At 51.9% G+C, this 17,414-nt stretch overlaps 1 protein-coding gene across 4 annotated transcripts in view; it reads right to left on the bottom strand.

Moving 5' to 3' along the window:
* Nucleotides 1-17,414, bottom strand: part of LOC120056153 (ski-like protein) — a 37,422-nt gene that overhangs the window by 19,426 nt on the left and 582 nt on the right. For all 4 annotated transcript variants that reach the window (XM_039004360.1, XM_039004361.1, XM_039004362.1 and 1 more), the window contains exon 2: nt 14,324-15,678. In XM_039004360.1, coding sequence (XP_038860288.1) covers nt 14,324-15,484 — 1,161 coding nt within the window. In that variant the 5' untranslated portion in view covers nt 15,485-15,678. The remainder of the gene's footprint in view (nt 1-14,323; nt 15,679-17,414) is intronic.

The raw sequence follows: 17,414 nt of genomic DNA, 5'->3' as shown, positions 1-17,414 counted from the left end.
AGCATGAGTAGGTGGAAGGGATGATGACACGCTTTACAGTAAGCACACCACACACACACACACACCACAGCGCACACACACACACACGAAACCAGGGGATATTGGATTGGGAGTACAGAATTATTTCTATAACGGATGTAGAAACTAAAGGAATGATTCCTGTCTGGAGGAATCTCATCTGGTGAAGAATGTATCATGTGATGCTACTCGCTAGTGACGACACACACACACACACACACACACACACACACACGAGTCATCAGGCTACAGGAAGCAGCGCAGTGAAGGAGAGGAAGTGACCCGGGGGAGGACGAAGGGAGCTGTGTGTGCGTGTGTGACGGGGGTGGACGACCCTGAATTTCTGCACTCCTACCCCTGGGCGCCGGAGACGGTTAGAAATGAGGATGCCAGTACGCCGAGTGTGCTTTCGTGTCATCCAACGTATTTGTAATAATGGCACCAGGTCATACCCTCACAGTGCGGCACAAACTATTTGTTATAGCTTACACATTACGTACGGGCCGACCCTCATGTCCTGGAATGGAATGCAGACTGCGTACGTGAAATGGGTGATGTAGGCTATTAGCCCAAACAACACTAACAGCAAATGTGAAGTTGTATCACAGACAGCGTCACTGCGTTTTGGTACAAAACCCTCAGAGGGGGGGGGGGGGGGGTTGTCTCCTGGAGGTTCCTACCGGCCAGAGAAGACAGGGTTCTATTCTGAGGGCTCCCCCCCCCCCCCCCCCTGAGGTTCCTACCGGCCAGAGAAGACAGGGTTCTATTCTGAGGGCTCCCCCCCCCCCCCCCCTGAGGTTCCTACCGGCCAGAGAAGACAGGGTTCTATTCTGAGGGCTCCCCCCCCCCCCCCCCTGAGGTTCCTACCGGCCAGAGAAGACAGGTTCTATTCTGAGGGCTCCCCCCCCCCCCCCCCTGGGTTCCTACCGGCCAGAGAAGACAGGGTTCTATTCTGAGGGCTCCCCCCCCCCCCCCCCCTGAGTTCCTACCGCCAGAAGAAGACAGGGTTCTATTCTGAGGGCTCCCCCCCCCCCCCCCCTGAGGTTCCTACCGGCCAGAGAAGACAGGGTTCTATTCTGAGGGCTCCCCCCCCCCCCCCCCTGAGGTTCCTACCGGCCAGAGAAGACAGGGTTCTATTCTGAGGGCTCCCCCCCCCCCCCCTGAGGTTCCTACCGGCCAGAGAAACAGGGTTCTATTCTGAGGGCTCCCCCCCCCCCTGAGGTTCCTACCGGCCAGAGAAGACAGGGTTCTATTCTGAGGGCTCCCCCCCCCTGAGGTTCCTACCGGCCAGAGAAGACAGGTTCTATTCTGAGGGCTCCCCCCCCCCCCCCCCCTGAGGTTCCTACCGGCCAGAGAAGACAGGGTTCTATTCTGAGGGCTCCCCCCCCTGAGGTTCCTACCGGCCAGAGAAGACAGGGTTCTATTCTGAGGGCTCCCCCCCCCCCCCCCCCTGAGGTTCCTACCGGCCAGAGAAGACAGGGTTCTATTCTGAGGGCTCCCCCCCCCCCCCCCCCCCCTGAGTTCCTACCGGCCAGAGAAGACAGGGTTCTATTCTGAGGGCTCCCCCCCCTGAGGTTCCTACCGGCCAGAGAACAGGGTTCTATTCTGAGGGCTCCCCCCCCCCCCCCCCCCCCTTTCTCCCTTCACTGAGGGGCTCCCCCCCCCCCCCCCCTATTCTGAGGCTCCCCCCCCCCCCCCCCCGAGGTTCCTACCGGCCAGAGAAGACAGGGTTCTTTCTGAGGGCTCCCCCCCCCCCCCCCCCGAGGTTCCTACCGGCCAGAGAAGACAGGGTTCTATTCTGAGGGCCCCCCCCCCCCCCCCCCGAGGTTCCTACCGGCCAGAGAAGACAGGGTTCTATTCTGAGGCTCCCCCCCCCCCCCCCCCGAGGTTCCTACCGGCCAGAGAAGACAGGGTTCTATTCTGAGGGCTCCCCCCCCCCCCCCCCCGAGGTTCCTACCGGCCAGAGAAACAGGGTTCTATTCTGAGGGCTCCCCCCCCCCCCCCCCCGAGGTTCCTACCGGCCAGAGAAGACAGGGTTCTATTCTGAGGGCTCCCCCCCCCCCCCCCCCCCCCCCCTGAGTTTCCTACCGGCCAGAGAAGACAGGGTTCTATTCTGAGGGCTCCCCCCCCCCCCCCCCCCCCCCCCCCTGAGGTTCCTACCGGCCAGAGAAGACAGGGTTCTATTCTGAGGGCTCCCCCCCCCCCCCCCCCTGAGGTTCCTACCGGCCAAGAAGAACAGGGTTCTATTCTGAGGGCTCCCCCCCCCCCCCCCCCCCCCCTGAGGTTCCTACCGGCCAGAGAAGACAGGGTTCTATTCTGAGGGCTCCCCCCCCCCCCCCCCCCCCCTTTCTTCCCCCCCCCCCCCCCCCTGAGGTTCCTACCGGCCAGAGAAGACAGGGTTCTATTCTGAGGGCTCCCCCCCCCCCCCCCCCCCTGAGGTTCCTACCGGCCAGAGAAGACAGGGTTCTATTCTGAGGGCTCCCCCCCCCCCCCCCCCCCCCCCCCCCCCCTGAGGTTCCTACCGGCCAGAGAAGACAGGGTTCTATTCTGAGGGCTCCCCCCCCCCCCCCCCCCCCCTGAGGTTCCTACCGGCCAAGAAGACAGGGTTCTATTCTGAGGGCTCCCCCCCCCCCCCCCCTGAGGTTCCTACCGGCCAGAGAAGACAGGGTTCTATTCTGAGGGCTCCCCCCCCCCCCCCCCCTTCCCCCCCTCCCCCCCCCCCCCCCCGAGGTTCCTACCGGCCAGAGAAGACAGGGTTCTATTCTGAGGGCTTCCCCCCCCCCCCCCCCCCCCCCCCCCCCTCCCCCCCCCCCCCCCCTGAGGTTCCTACCGGCCAGAGAAGACAGGGTTCTATTCTGAGGGCTCCCCCCCCCCATTCTGAGGGCGTCCCTTTTCCCCCCCCCCCCCTCCCCCCCCCCTTTCCCCCCCCCCAACTCCCCCCCCCCTCCCCCTTCCATTTCTGAGGCTCCCGCCCCCCCCCCCCCTCCCCCCCCCCCCCCCCCTGAGGTTCCTACCGGCCAGAGAAGACAGGGTTCTATTCTGAGGGCTCCCCCCCCCCCCCCCCCCCCCCCCCCCCCCCCCCGAGGTTCCTACCGGCCAGAGAAGACAGGGTTCTATTCTGAGGGCTCCCCCCCCCCCCCCCCCCTGAGGTTCCTACCGCCAGAGAAGACAGGGTTCTATTCTGAGGGCTCCCCCCCCCCCCCCCCCCTGAGGTTCCTACCGGCCAGAGAGACAGGGTTCTATTCTGAGGGCTCCCCCCCCCCCCCCCCTGAGGTTCCTACCGGCCAGAGAAGACAGGGCTATTCTAGGGCTCCCCCCCCCCCCCCCCCCCTGAGGCTTCCCCCCCCCCCGAGGTTCCTACCGCCAGAGAAGACAGGGTTCTATTCTGAGGGCTCCCCCCCCCCCCCCCCCCTGAGGTTCCTACCGGCCAGAGAAGACAGGTTCTATTCTGAGGGCTCCCCCCCCCCCCCCCCCCCCCCTTCCCCCCCCCCCCCCCCCCCCCCCCACCCCCGTTCCCCCCCCCCCCCCCCCCCCCCCCCCAGTCCCCCCCCCCCCCCCCCCCCCCCCCCCCCCCCCCCCCCCCCCCCCCCCCCCCGACCTCCCCCCCCCCCCCCCCCCCTGAGGTTCCTAACCACCGGCCAGAGAAGACAGGGTTCTATTCTGAGGGCTTCCCCCCCCCCCCCCCCCTCTCCCCCCCCCCTCTCTTTCCCTCACCCCCCCCCCCCCAGAGCAGTTCTCCTAGCTCCCCCCCCCCCCCCCCCCCCTGAGGTTCCTACCGGCCAGAGAGACAGGGTTCTATTCTGAGGGCTCCCCCCCCCCCCCCCCCCCCCCTACCCCCCCTCCCCCTTCTCCCTTCCCCCCCTACCCCCCCCCCCCCCCCCCCCTGAGGTTCCTACCGGCCAGAGAAGACAGGGTTCTATTCTGAGGGCTCCCCCCCCCCCCCCTCCCTATTTCCTACTGAGGGGCAAGGTTCTATTCTGAGGCTCCCCCCCCTTTCCTCCCCAGGAAGTTTCTATTCTGAGGGCTCCCCCCCCCCCCCCCTTTCCCCCCCCCCCCCCCCCCCCCCCCCCCCCTGAGGTTCCTACCGGCCAGAGAAGACAGGGTTCTATTCTGAGGGCTCCCCCCCCCCCCCCCCCCCCCCCCCCCCACCCCCCCCCCCCCTCCCCCGAGGTTCCTACCGGCCAGAGAAGACAGGGTTCTATTCTGAGGGCTCCCCCCCCCCAGATGTTGCGGGTGTAGCGAAATACTTGTGTTCCTAGCTCCAACAGTGCAGTAATATCCAACACAACACAAATCTAAAAGTAAGGATGAGCAATGGTCGGAGTCTGGTAGAGGTACGTTTGTTCATGTATGTGGACTCCCCTACAAATTAGTGGATTTGGCTATTTCAGCCACACGGGTGTATCAATTTTTTTTTTTGCACACAGCCATGCAATCTCCATAGACAAACACTGGTAATAGAATGGCCTTACAGAAGAGCTCACTGACTTTCAACGTGGCACCGTCATAGGATCCTACCGCTCAAACAAGTCAGTTTGTCTAATTTCTGTCCTTTTTGAGCTGCCCCGGTCAACTGTAAGTGCTGTTATTGTGAAGTGGAATTGTCTAGGAGCAACAACATCTCAGCCACAAAGTGTTAGGCCACACAAGCTCACAGAATGACTGTCTCGGGAAGCAACATCAGGACAAGAACTGTTTGTCGGGAGCTTCATGAAATGGGTTTCCATGGCTGAGCAGCCGCACACAAGCCTAAGATCACCATGCGCAATGCCAAGCGTCGGCTGGAGCGGTGTAAATCTAGTCGCCATTGGACTCTGGAGCAGTGGAAATGCGTTCTCTGTAGTGATGAATCACGCTTCACCATCTGGCAGTCCGACAGACATAATACATCATTATACCCTGATGAAGACAGCTTGGCTGTCGAAAACGTTGGATATAACATTTTTGCATCTGAGCTCCAAGAGTGTGCGGCTCTCCTTTATTTTCAAGTTTTCTACTCCGCTAGCCAGCACCTCGCCTAAATAGGTGTGCGTTTCTTTTTCTTCTAGACAATCCGACAAACATATCTGGGTTTGGCGGATGCCAGGAGAACGCTACCTGCCTCAATGCATAGTGCCAACTGTAAAGTTTGGTGGAGGAAGAATAATGGTGTGGGGCTATTTTTCCATGGTTAGTTCCAGTGAAGGGAAATCTTAATGCTACAGCATACAATGACATTCTAGATGATTCTGTGCTTCCAACTTTGTGGCAGCAGTTTGGGGAAGGCCCTTTCCTGTTTCTGCATGACAATACCCCCGTGCACAAAGCGAGGTCCATACAGAAATGGTTTGTCGAGATCGGTGTGGAATAACTTGATTTGCCTGCACAGGTGGGGGACCAACTCCATATTCATGTCCTTGATTTTGGAATGACATGCTCGACGAACAGGTGTCCACATACTTTTGGCCGTGTATATGTGATGGGATGTATAGGCATTATGGACAGCATCCTCTATGAGAATTCCTTAGTACTTGTTAGCATTGTGTTAGCATTCAGGTAAGTGCCGGTAGATTTTGGGGGGGGGGGGGGGGGGGTGTTACGTTTGGGGGAAAAATGCACCCCTTCTGTGCACTAGCGGTAATAATGTATATCCCGGGATGGCACAGGCATGGAATGAAGGTATGGAAATCTGTATACAGCTCAACCCTACAATTCAGTCTCTCTCCAACTTCCAGCAGTATGTGGAAACAGTGAGTCAGTCAGCGTGGTAGATCAGCAGGTGGCTAGGTTGTTTCCCAAAATGGCACCTTATTCCCTAAAGTGCACTACTTTTGACCAGGGCTCTGTGGAGCTCCCGGTCTAAAGTTGTGCACTGTATAGGGAATAGGGTGCCATTTGAGGCAGACCCAGTCTGGAGGATGAATGCTAGCAGCTAGGGTCCAGCCCTACAGTCTGTCCACTTCTCGCTCTCACACACACACACACGAGGGGAGGGTTAGATATTGGAAGGGAATCCCAGTGCAGGGAGACTTAACACTCCTATGTCCATTCTAGTAGGGGGATAACGTCACCCTCGAGCAGACAGTCACCTGCTTCCTATACAACAGAACCTTTACAGGAATCTGCTCTGTGCCCTTTCAGAACGGCCCAGGTTCATGTTACAGCGGACCGTGAACGCGCGTGTACAAGTAGTCAACATTAAAATTCCAATCAAATTCCAATCAGAAGACAGACAAAGGTAGAAAAACAAGTCCAACCAGGACAGTTAGAGAAAAAAAATATACAGCACAGTCCCCAGGCAGAAGACAGAACAACCCCTCCCCCCCCCAGGCAGAAGACAGAACAACCCCCCCCCCCCCTCCTCCAGGCAAAAGACAGAACCCCCCCCCCCCCCTCCTCCAGGCAAAAGACAGAACCCCCCCCCCCCTCCTCCAGGCAAAAGACAGAACAACCCCCCCCCCCCTCCAGGCAAAAGACAGAACAACCCCCCCCCCCCCCCCCCTCCTCCAGGCAAAAGACAGAACAACCCCCCCTCCTCCAGGCAAAAGACAGAACAACCCCCCCCCCCCTCCTCCAGGCAAAAGACAGAACACCCCCCCCCCCCCCCCCCTCCAGGCAAAAGACAGAACAACCCCCCCCCCCCCCCTCCTCCAGGCAAAAGACAGAACAACCCCCCCCCCCCCCCTCCTCCAGGCAAAAGACAGAACAACCCCCCCCCCCCCCCCCCAGGCAAAAGACAGAACAACCCCCCCCCCCCCCCCAGGCAAAAGACAGAACAACCCCCCCCCCCCTCCAGGCAAAAGACAGAACAACCCCCCCCCCCCCTCCAGGCAAAAGACAGAACAACCCCCCCCCCCCCCTCCAGGCAGAAGACAGAACAACCCCCCCTCCAGGCAGAAGACAGAACAAACCCCCCCCCACCCCCTCCAGGCAGAAGACTGCATCGCATCACTGCATCGCAGTGCTAACTGTGCCACCAGAGACTGCATCGCAGTGCTAACTGTGCCACCAGAGACTCTGGGTTCGAGCCCAGGCTCTGTCGCAGCCGGCCGCGACCAGGAGGTCCATGGGGCGACGCACAATTGGCCTAGCGTCGTACGGGTTAGAGAGGGTTTGGCCGGTAGGGATATCCTTGTCTCATCGCGTACTAGCGACTCCTGTGGCGGGCCGGGCACAGTGCACGCTGACCAGGTCGCTAGGTATACGGTGTTTCCTCCGACACATTGGTGCGGCTGGCTTCCGGGTTGGATGCGCGCTGTGTTAAGAAGCAGTGCGGCTTGGTTGGGTTGTGTTTCGGAGGACGCATGGCTCTCGACCTTCGTCTCTCCCGAGCCCGTACAGGAGTTGTAGCGATGAGACAAGACAGTAACTACTAACAATTGGATACCACGAAATATTGGGGGGAAAGGGGGTCAGAAAATTTAAAATTAAATATGATTTCCATTGGTCCGACAAACAAAGCGGCAGTCCTGTGGGCGAAAACAACTTGTTGATGAGAGAGGTCGAAGGAGAATGGCAAGAATCCTGCAAGTTAACAGGCGGAACACAGACAAACAACAGCGCAGTACAACAGCGGTGTGCAGAATTCTCTCTCGGAACTCACAACTTGTCGGTCCTTGTCACGGACGGGCTATTGCAGAAAACGACCACACCGGGTTCCACTCCTATCAGCTAAGAAGCTGCTCCAGTGGGCACGCGATCACCAACACTGGACAATTGAGGAGTGGAAAAACATTGCCTGGTTCGACAAATCCCAGTTCCTGTTGAATCATGCTGATGGCAGAGTCAGGATTTGTCGTAAGCAGCACGGATGGTCCATGACCACATCCTGCCTGGTGTCAACGGTACAGGCTCGTGGTGGTAATGTAATGGTGTGGGGAATGTTTTCCTGGCACACGTTAGGTCCCTTGAATTGATTCATGTTTCCATGTCCCGGAGAATTCAGGCTGTTCTGGATGCAGAGGGAGGTCCGGCCTGGTACTTGATGGGTGTATCTAATAAACTGGCCACTTAGTATATTTTATAGTAAGAATATAACAGAATAAAATAAAGAATATTTTTCCCCACAGAACTTGTGTCACAGGAACGTGTGGAACTGCAGTCAAATAAAAAGTAATTTTGAAACAGAGCCCAAGCCTATGATTTTTTGACACACAATGCATCTCTTTCCTACCCTCACTGCACTTTGATAGGGAGCAGGCGTAGTGTTACTTACATTGTGTATTTTCATCGTGATACTGATAGAAAATAATAGCAATCTTATTTTCAAAAGCATGCAAGTCTCATATTTCACAATCTCAGCGGGCTTTTGGAGTTGCCTTTACACGACCAAGAAAATAATAAAAGTCGACACTTGATTTAGGTTACATTATTGCATGCTAAATGTTTCTGAACAGACCTTGATGAGCAAATATAATAGATGAGCTATACCACCCCCCCTACACTTGTTTACCCAGCCAGAAACTAAATTAACCAAATAGCCTATTAAGTGAAACAAAACAAAAATCACATTGAGACAAGTCAGTGAACTTACAGGCTTTTGGTTGAGAGTAGGCCTTTAAGTGAAGAGCAAAATAACCCACGTGTTAAACTACCTAACATGGCAACATGTTCTAATAAAAGGAACCCACTAGACACGACGATCATGAACATCGCTTTATCTTGGCCAGGTCGCAGTTGTAAATGAGAACTTGTTCTCAACTAGTCTACCTGGTTAAATAAAAGGTGAAATAAAAATATATATATATATATATTTAAAAATCAAATCACCTCAGCTGACATTTCCCAAGCCTAACCGTAGCCAATGCGTCGCCTGGTTCACCAACTATTTCTCAGATAGAGTTCAGTGTGTCAAATCGGATGGCTTGTTGTCCGGACCTCTGGCATGGGGGTGCCACAGGGTTCAACTCTCGGGCCAACTCTTTTCTCTGTATATATCAATGATGTCGCTCTTGCTGCTGGTGATTATCTGATCCACCTCTACGCAGATGACACCATTCTGTATACATCTGGCCCTTCTTTCTATGCTCTTAAATGCTAGTAAAACTAAATGCATGCTCGTCAACCGATCGCTGCCCGCACACGCCCACCCACTAATCTGGACGGTTCTGACCTATAATATGTGGACAACTACAAATACCTAGGTGTCTGGTTAGACTGTAAACTCTCCTTCCAGACTCACATTAAGCATCTTCAATCCAAAATTAAATCTAGAATTGGCTTCCTATTTCACAACAAAGCCTCCTTCACTCATGCTGCTAAACATACCCTCGTAAAACTGACCATCCTACCGATCCTTGACTTCGGTGATGTCATTTACAAAATAGCCTCCAACACTCTACTCAGCAAATTGGATGTAGTCTATCACAGTGCCATCCGTTTTGTCACCGAAACACCATATACTACCCAGCACTGCGACCTGTATGCTCTCGTTGGCTGGCCCTCGCTACAGATTCGTCGCCAAACCCACTGGCTCCAGGTCATCTATAAGTCTTTGCTAGGTAAAGCCCCACCTTATCTCATCTCACACCTGCTTTGGCTGCCTTTCCTTCCAGTTCTCTGCTGCCAATGACTGGAACGAATTGCAAAAAAAAATTAAACATAGTCACTGAAGCTGGAGTCTTATATCTCCCTCTCTAACTTTAAGCATCAGCTCACCGATCACTGTACCTGTACACAGCCCATCTGTAAATAGCCCAGCCAACCAACTACCTACCTCATCCCCATATTTGTTTTTCTGCTCTTTTGCACACCAGTATTTTCTACTTGCACATCCTCACCTCCAGTGTAAATTGCTAAATTGTAATTACTACGCCACTATTGGCCTATTTATTGCCTTACCTCCTTACTTCATTTCACACACTGTATACAGATTTTTCTATTGTGTTATTGACTGTACGTTTGTTTATCCCATGTGCAACTCAGTGTTGTTTTTGTCACACTGCTTTGCTTTATCTTGGCCAGGACGCAGTTGTAAATGAGAACTTGTTCTCAACTGGCCTACCTTGTCAAATAAAGGTGGGGGGGAAATTATTTTTAAATGTGCAAACGGATATTCAGTGGGGGGAAAAAAGTCTGATATAGATTGATTTATCAAGACGAGTCCCCACACTTTTCTTAAGCAGACCGATGGCGCTGTCCAAATCAAAACGGTGCTGAAATTATCCTCTAGTTGACCACACGCGGGTATAGGCTATTGCTTCAAATGTATTACATACAAGTGGATGACCTTAGGAGTTTCAGTAAGCAACAATTTGATACATACCTTCAAATTGCACTAACTTACTTTATTCCAATATTTTCTTCATTTCAGTGATATTTATTCCCACAGTAATTCTTCAAATGGATCCATCCAGTGATTAAGAAAACAATGCATGCTTAGTGGTGGGCTATGCGAAGAGACAGAAGTGACATGTCTCTCAAAGTCCACAGCTGGCAGGAAGATGGTTAACTGGCGCTGCCTAGCAACCATTAAGAGTTTAAGAGGGCAGCGCGTGCCAATGCCACCTCAGCATCAAGGCTATGTTTCATACTAAGCTGTAGGCAGAACTTTACCGAAATGATTACCAGGTCATTATGCAGGGGGGGGGGGGGGGGGGGGGGGGGGTTAAATTTAAAAGTATTGGCTTTGATAACAGCAATACCTTTCAGATAGAAAGAAAAGGTGGAGGAAAAAGTTGGTGGTATGATCAAGTTCACGGAAAAACATCTTTGTATGAAAGAGATGAGTCTCAGACGAACACAGTGGACCAAGCCAAAGTGCAAGAGGGAGAGAGGGAGGGGAAGGAGGGAGGGAGGGAGGGAGGAATGTGGTTTGGGCGCTAGACTAGACACCAGACGGTATTTACGGCACACACACACACAAATTGAAACATACGGGAGAGGCTGGGCCCCTCTCCCTCCCCCTCTTTCTGCCAGACAAACACAGCAGACAGGGAGTGCCAAATGACTGTACAGCAAGCAGTGTTCTCACACCTGCACAGCACACACACACTAGAAACACACAGACACTATAAAAAACGCTTTGGAGTCCATAGTTTCTTGTTTAACCCATAACCTGCCAGGCTGCATTGAGTTCAAAGCAGTCTACCTGGAAAACACCAGTTAAAGTCAGGGTCATCTAACTAGTCAACTCTCCCTTAGTGAGCCATCATTAAAATGACAAGGCAAAAAACTACGCCTACGTCCCAAACTAGACCCTATATATAGTACATAATTTGTTTTCCCAGAGCCCTATAAAGTAGTGCGCTATATAGAAGAAAGGGTCCTATTTGTGACATACCCTAATAGTCCAGTTTGATCAAGAAGAGAGGTCCTGTCATGAGACATATCGATGAACCAGTCAAGAGAGGAGAAACCATCTAGAGCTTTGTTTTCAGCTGGAGTCAGCCATTTTTATGGGTCCTGCTGGCCATTTCTATGGGTCCTGCTGCCCTGCTCTGCTCTCTCCCACTGTCCTTTTTATTTTATATACAATGACAAAGAAAAAAAACATTCTTTTTTTTTTTTTTACTCTGCTCTGTAGAATCCTGTTTGGTTCTGGTCTTCAGTGAAAAGCACTGATGGTGATGGTAATGCAACTTGGGTATTCGCCCATGTATGGGCTTAGGCTGCCGGTTACTGTACACTCCAGTTCAGTGGTACGAATAAAGATCATGGGCCAGTTTCCCAGACACATCGTCAGCCTAGTCCTGGACTAAGAAGGCATTCAATTAAGATTCTCCATTTAAATTGTATTTTAAAAACATCAACAAATTGAATGGCTTAAATTACTTTGGAATGCTTAAAAGGTAATTTAAATAGTGGAGGGGTGAACGTAATGAATCTAAACTGTCCCCCCTATCTTGCCCAGGTGTCCGAGTGAGCGAGGGAGGGAGAGTCCACTAGTCCAGTCAGTGCTCTTGCCTATTGTCTAGTGATGGTTTTAGTGACCTCCAGCTGACCCGAAGGACAAATGATGCTCTTCCCGTGTGTGACACACACACACACACACTGCAGTGACCCAGAGCGGGAGAGACCAGCTGGTCAGCAGTTAGCCTGTCCGCCCCCGCTCTGATCTACTACACCATCTCGACTTACCCCCACATTAGTGGGTTACCAGTGTTTCCATGTAGATGTCAGCGCTAGTGTTGTTGTGTTTCCATGTAGATGTCAGCGCTAGTGTTGTTGTGTTTCCATGTAGATGTCAGCGCTAGTGTTTCCATGTAGATGTCAGCCCTAGTGTTGTTGTGTTTCCATGTAGATGTCAGCGCTAGTGTTGTTGTGTTTCCATGTAGATGTCAGCGCTAGTGTTTCCATGTAGATGTCAGCCCTAGTGTTGTTGTGTTTCCATGTAGATGTCAGCGCTAGTGTTTCCATGTAGATGTCAGCGCTAGTGTTGTTGTGTTTCCATGTAGATGTCAGCGCTAGTGTTTCCATGTAGATGTCAGCGCTAGTGTTGTTGTGTTTCCATGTAGATGTCAGCGCTAGTGTTTCCATGTAGATGTCAGCGCTAGTGTTGTTGTGTTTCCATGTAGATGTCAGCGCTAGTGTTTCCATGTAGATGTCAGCGCTAGTGTTGTTGTGTTTCCATGTAGATGTCAGCGCTAGTGTTGTTGTGTTTCCATGTAGATGTCAGCGCTAGTGTTGTTGTGTTTCCATGTAGATGTCAGCGCTAGTGTTGTTGTGTTTCCATGTAGATGTCAGCGCTAGTGTTTCCATGTAGATGTCAGCGCTAGTGTTGTTGTGTTTCCATGTAGATGTCAGCGCTAGTGTTGTTGTGTTTCCATGTAGATGTCAGCGCTAGTGTTTCCATGTAGATGTCAGCGCTAGTGTTGTTGTGTTTCCATGTAGATGTCAGCGCTAGTGTTGTTGTGTTTCCACGTAGATGTCAGCGCTAGTGTTTCCATGTAGATGTCAGCGCTAGTGTTGTTGTGTTTCCATGTAGATGTCAGCGCTAGTGTTGTTGTGTTTCCATGTAGATGTCAGCGCTAGTGTTGTTGTGTTTCCATGTAGATGTCAGCGCTAGTGTTTCCATGTAGATGTCAGCCCTAGTGTTGTTGTGTTTCCATGTAGATGTCAGCGCTAGTGTTGTTGTGTTTCCATGTAGATGTCAGCGCTAGTGTTTCCATGTAGATGTCAGCGCTAGTGTTGTTGTGTTTCCATGTAGATGTCAGCGCTAGTGTTGTTGTGTTTCCATGTAGATGTCAGCGCTAGTGTTGTTGTGTTTCCATGTAGATGTCAGCGCTAGTGTTGTTGTGTTTCCACGTAGATGTCAGCGCTAGTGTTTCCATGTAGATGTCAGCGCTAGTGTTGTTGTGTTTCCATGTAGATGTCAGCGCTAGTGTTGTTGTGTTTCCATGTAGATGTCAGCGCTAGTGTTGTTGTGTTTCCATGTAGATGTCAGCGCTAGTGTTTCCATGTAGATGTCAGCCCTAGTGTTGTTGTGTTTCCATGTAGATGTCAGCGCTAGTGTTGTTGTGTTTCCATGTAGATGTCAGCGCTAGTGTTTCCATGTAGATGTCAGCGCTAGTGTTGTTGTGTTTCCATGTAGATGTCAGCGCTAGTGTTGTTGTGTTTCCATGTAGATGTCAGCGCTAGTGTTGTTGTGTTTCCATGTAGATGTCAGCGCTAGTGTTTCCATGTAGATGTCAGCGCTAGTGTTGTTGTGTTTCCATGTAGATGTCAGCGCTAGTGTTGTTGTGTTTCCACCAGGAATGTGACACTAAAGGCTTGGGGCGAGCATAATCAACAACAGCACATGCTACATATGTGTGTTTGACCAATAAAATTAGACATTTGCTTTGTGAGAAAGTGCTTAAGTTCAGTTAGCCCTTGTTATGTAAATTCACATTTATGTCATTTAGCAGACACTCTTATCCAAAGCGATTTACAGGAGCAATTAGGGTTACGTGCCATGCTCAAGAGCACAGACTGATTTTTCACCTAGTCAGCTCAGGGATTTCAAACCAGCGACCTTTCGCTTACTGGCCCAACACTCTTAACCGCTAAGCTACCTGCCATGCCAGCTGAAAAGTACCCAGGGCCTGAGATCGGCCCAAGGTCAGAGCAGAACCGCCAGAGCCATGCCCCAGTGAGACACGGGTGCTGGTCTGCATAGATGGAAACAGAAAAGTCTGAGTATTTTGGGTAAAATACAATAGGGTAAATATTCAATGAAAACTCACCATACGGGCAGCAGGAAGAATGTCACCTGTCCCCTATGTATCGTCTTACACACAGCAAGGGCTGGTTTCTCTAGACTCTACCAATGACAGTGTAACCACACTAGTAGTCTAACGCAAACATATCTGTTCAGAAACACAATAAGAAGTCATTCGTTACTTACTTTGTCGCTGGTTCGGTTGTAGTGGAACTTGTCCTTCATGTCCTCCAACAGCTGTTTGAGCTGCGGTTCCTCTGCCGTTCCCAGGTACTTCCTCCCCAGCTGCAGGTAGCACGGCCATTTGGCCGAGTCAAAGCCCCAGTGACAGGTCCTCTTGTCCGGCGACTTGTGAGAGTGCATCACAAACTTCTGTGGAGAGAAGAGCAGCTGGCATTCCACGCACTGAATACAGGGCGACTCGGGCTTGGCGTAGAATTGGGGAACGAACAGACCCTGGCATTTCCCCAGACACTGGTGCTCCACCTGGAAGCTGGCCTCCGTCTCCTTGAGGAGCTCCTGGCCGGGTAGCTTGGTGACGGGTTCGGAGGGGAGTACAGCCCCCGGGCGGAGGAGGGCGTTGCAGAGGCGTTGGGCGTCAGTTAAGGTGATGAGGCCGCAGGACGGAGCATTGAAGGGTAAAATACCCAGCACCTTGAGTATGTGGAGCTGTTCCCCGTCGCAGCGCGAGCAGTACACATAGAGCTCGTCGCACACCGAATTGATCTGCTGCAAGGAGAAGTGGCGGAGAACCGAGTTGAGCACCTGGGGGAGGCAGAGGCGCTTCTCCCCGCCGACGGCGAAGCACGAGATGGATTCTCCTTCGAGAAGGGAGTGGCTGAGTTCCGTGGAGCTGTCACTGGGCACCAGCAGGGGTATACCGCCCAGCACAGGAGGGGAGGGTAGAGGTGCCATGCCAGGGTAGGAACCAGGGCCGGGGGAGGAGGATGCTTCGTGGCCAGAGCGGGCTGAGAAGGCTGCTGGGCCCCCCAGAGAGCGCGCGCTGCTGAGAGTGAAGGCTGCCAGCGTGTGTTTCAGCCCAGGGCTCAGGTCTAAAGCTTTCGCTCCACATACCTGGAACTCCCCCCTACTGTCCATCTCTATTGATCTAGTCATGCCTGGATCCACCTCCCGGTCCTGCTCTTCCTCAGCCTCCCTCTTTACCTTGGGGGTCCAGGGCAGGGGGGGCAGAGGGTCCAGGCTTCGGCGCTTCAGGTTCATCTCAGCCATCAGCCTCTTCTTAATGGGCACGTCTTCTATTCTCTCACGGTACAGCTGCTTCATGTTGCCCTTGAACGAGGTCAGGTCTTCGAATGGGGTTTTCAGACTCGTCTGAGTACTGGCCATGTCAGAGTTAGAGCTACGGATGAGTCTTTCCACTACCCCCTTCACTTGGATCTATTAGTCCCCTGTTGAGTAGTCTATGTGGGTTTTGTTAGTATCTTTTCAAATGTTCCAGATCTTCTGGTGTTCAGAAAGGTACATGGTGGAGACTGCAGTGTTTCTGTTCAGATTGTTGCGTCTAAGTCTCTGTCTGCTTCCTGTAGGGGATGGGAAAGGTTCAGGCGTTAACACAAACCAAGAGAGGAAACGAGGGGGGACTATACCCCCCCCCCCCCTCGTCAGTAAAACTCTAACTATATTAAAATGTATTCCATGTGTAAAAGGAATTGTTAAAGACTCCAGCCACGCAAGTCATAGACAGTCCGAGAGCCTGGTAGCAGAGAGAACAATCTGCATTGACCCTTTTTTTGCACTAACTCTTGACTCACCACATGCGCTGCTGCTACTGTTTATTATCTATCCTGTTGCCTTGTCACTTTACCACTACCTATATGTACATATCTACCTCAATTACCTTGTACCCCAGCACATCGACTGGGTAGTGTTACCCCGTGTATATAGCCAAGTTTCTTTACTCAGTGTATTTAATTAATAGGCGTTTTACTTTTCTAATATTTTTATCTCTGCATTGTTGGGAAAGGGCCCAAGCGTTTCATTGTTAGACTACACCAGTTGTTTACAAAGCATGTGACGAATAACATTTTATTTGATAGAATTAGACTAATTACAACCGATTATGAAAGTAAAATGTTTGGGGGGGTTGCAAAAAAAATTATGTATATATTTAAGGTGTATTATCTGGGGGGGGGGGGGGGGGGGGGCTATCCTGTTTGAGGGTTTGAGTGGCTCAACGGACCCACTGGGGGCAAAAAGACAATTAGCATACCCATACCTCACCACCCAAACATCTCCCCATTCAGCCCTTTTCATTGAACCCCATGGGGCAATTCACATCCCACGTTTTCACCCAAAGGCAGTAAAATCACCATTCCATTTCCAACAGAAAGTGCTAGTTTTGTCAAGTTAAACCAACCAGGTAGCAAGACAACTAGTATATAGCTTGTCTCTCTGGCCCCTCTCTAGGTCACTAAATACTGTCACAAAAAGTTCACACCTGGTGCATCCTAGTAACAATTTTCCCTGTTAAATTACTCAGCCATTTAAATACTTTTTTTTAATGAATACTCAGTTTTTGCCGTAGGCCTCATTTACTGGGTTTTTATGAGATTTAAACATGAGCTTGTTCAAGGTGTCAGACTAGAGGACTGTTGCTATCAACTGGACCACCGAGAAAGCTTACCGGAAATCCTGGGGCGGGGCTTAGTGAAGGGTCAATTGCTACGTTACTGAAACGCAGTGTGACATTCAATGGATGTTGAACATGGTATTTTCCCTACACCGCAGAATCTAGCTGCATTTAAAGCGCATAACTCCGACTATAATAAACGGTGTATACCTAAAGGACCGTTGTATTAACAGTAAATACAGTTCACTGTGTTAACTACTGTAATCCAACATTAGGAAAATATATCTACAGCATTTCAGTGGAAACCCTCAACATTCAGCGACAACATGACAAGCAGCCTCCCATTTAACTAGCTACAATCACATTGAGTGCTTGTGTGAGCAATATCATCCATTTTTTTTTTTTTAAGTGACTGTCAAAGACAAACATATAGGGCAAAAATATATAAATACTGCATTTAGGCAGTCGAATGTCTTTAACGGCGCATTCAGTAGCCGTGTGCGGACGACAGTACAGCATTCTACCAGCAGCACCACTGACTGACTGACATCCATGCAGTAACTACAGTGTACAGATCTTTCCACCAAAGGAAGCAACTATCGGGGTACAAAAAACGGGGCTGCAGACCAGGTGGTCGTAGTTATTGTTAAAAATCCCATTCCCTAGTATGGCTCCGCGTCATAATTA

This window comes from Salvelinus namaycush, chromosome 11 (assembly GCF_016432855.1).
Source record: "Salvelinus namaycush isolate Seneca chromosome 11, SaNama_1.0, whole genome shotgun sequence".
Classification (NCBI taxonomy): domain Eukaryota; kingdom Metazoa; phylum Chordata; class Actinopteri; order Salmoniformes; family Salmonidae; genus Salvelinus; species Salvelinus namaycush.
The sequence above is the reverse complement of the archived record's forward strand: the minus strand, read 5'-3'. Positions and strand labels throughout refer to the sequence as shown.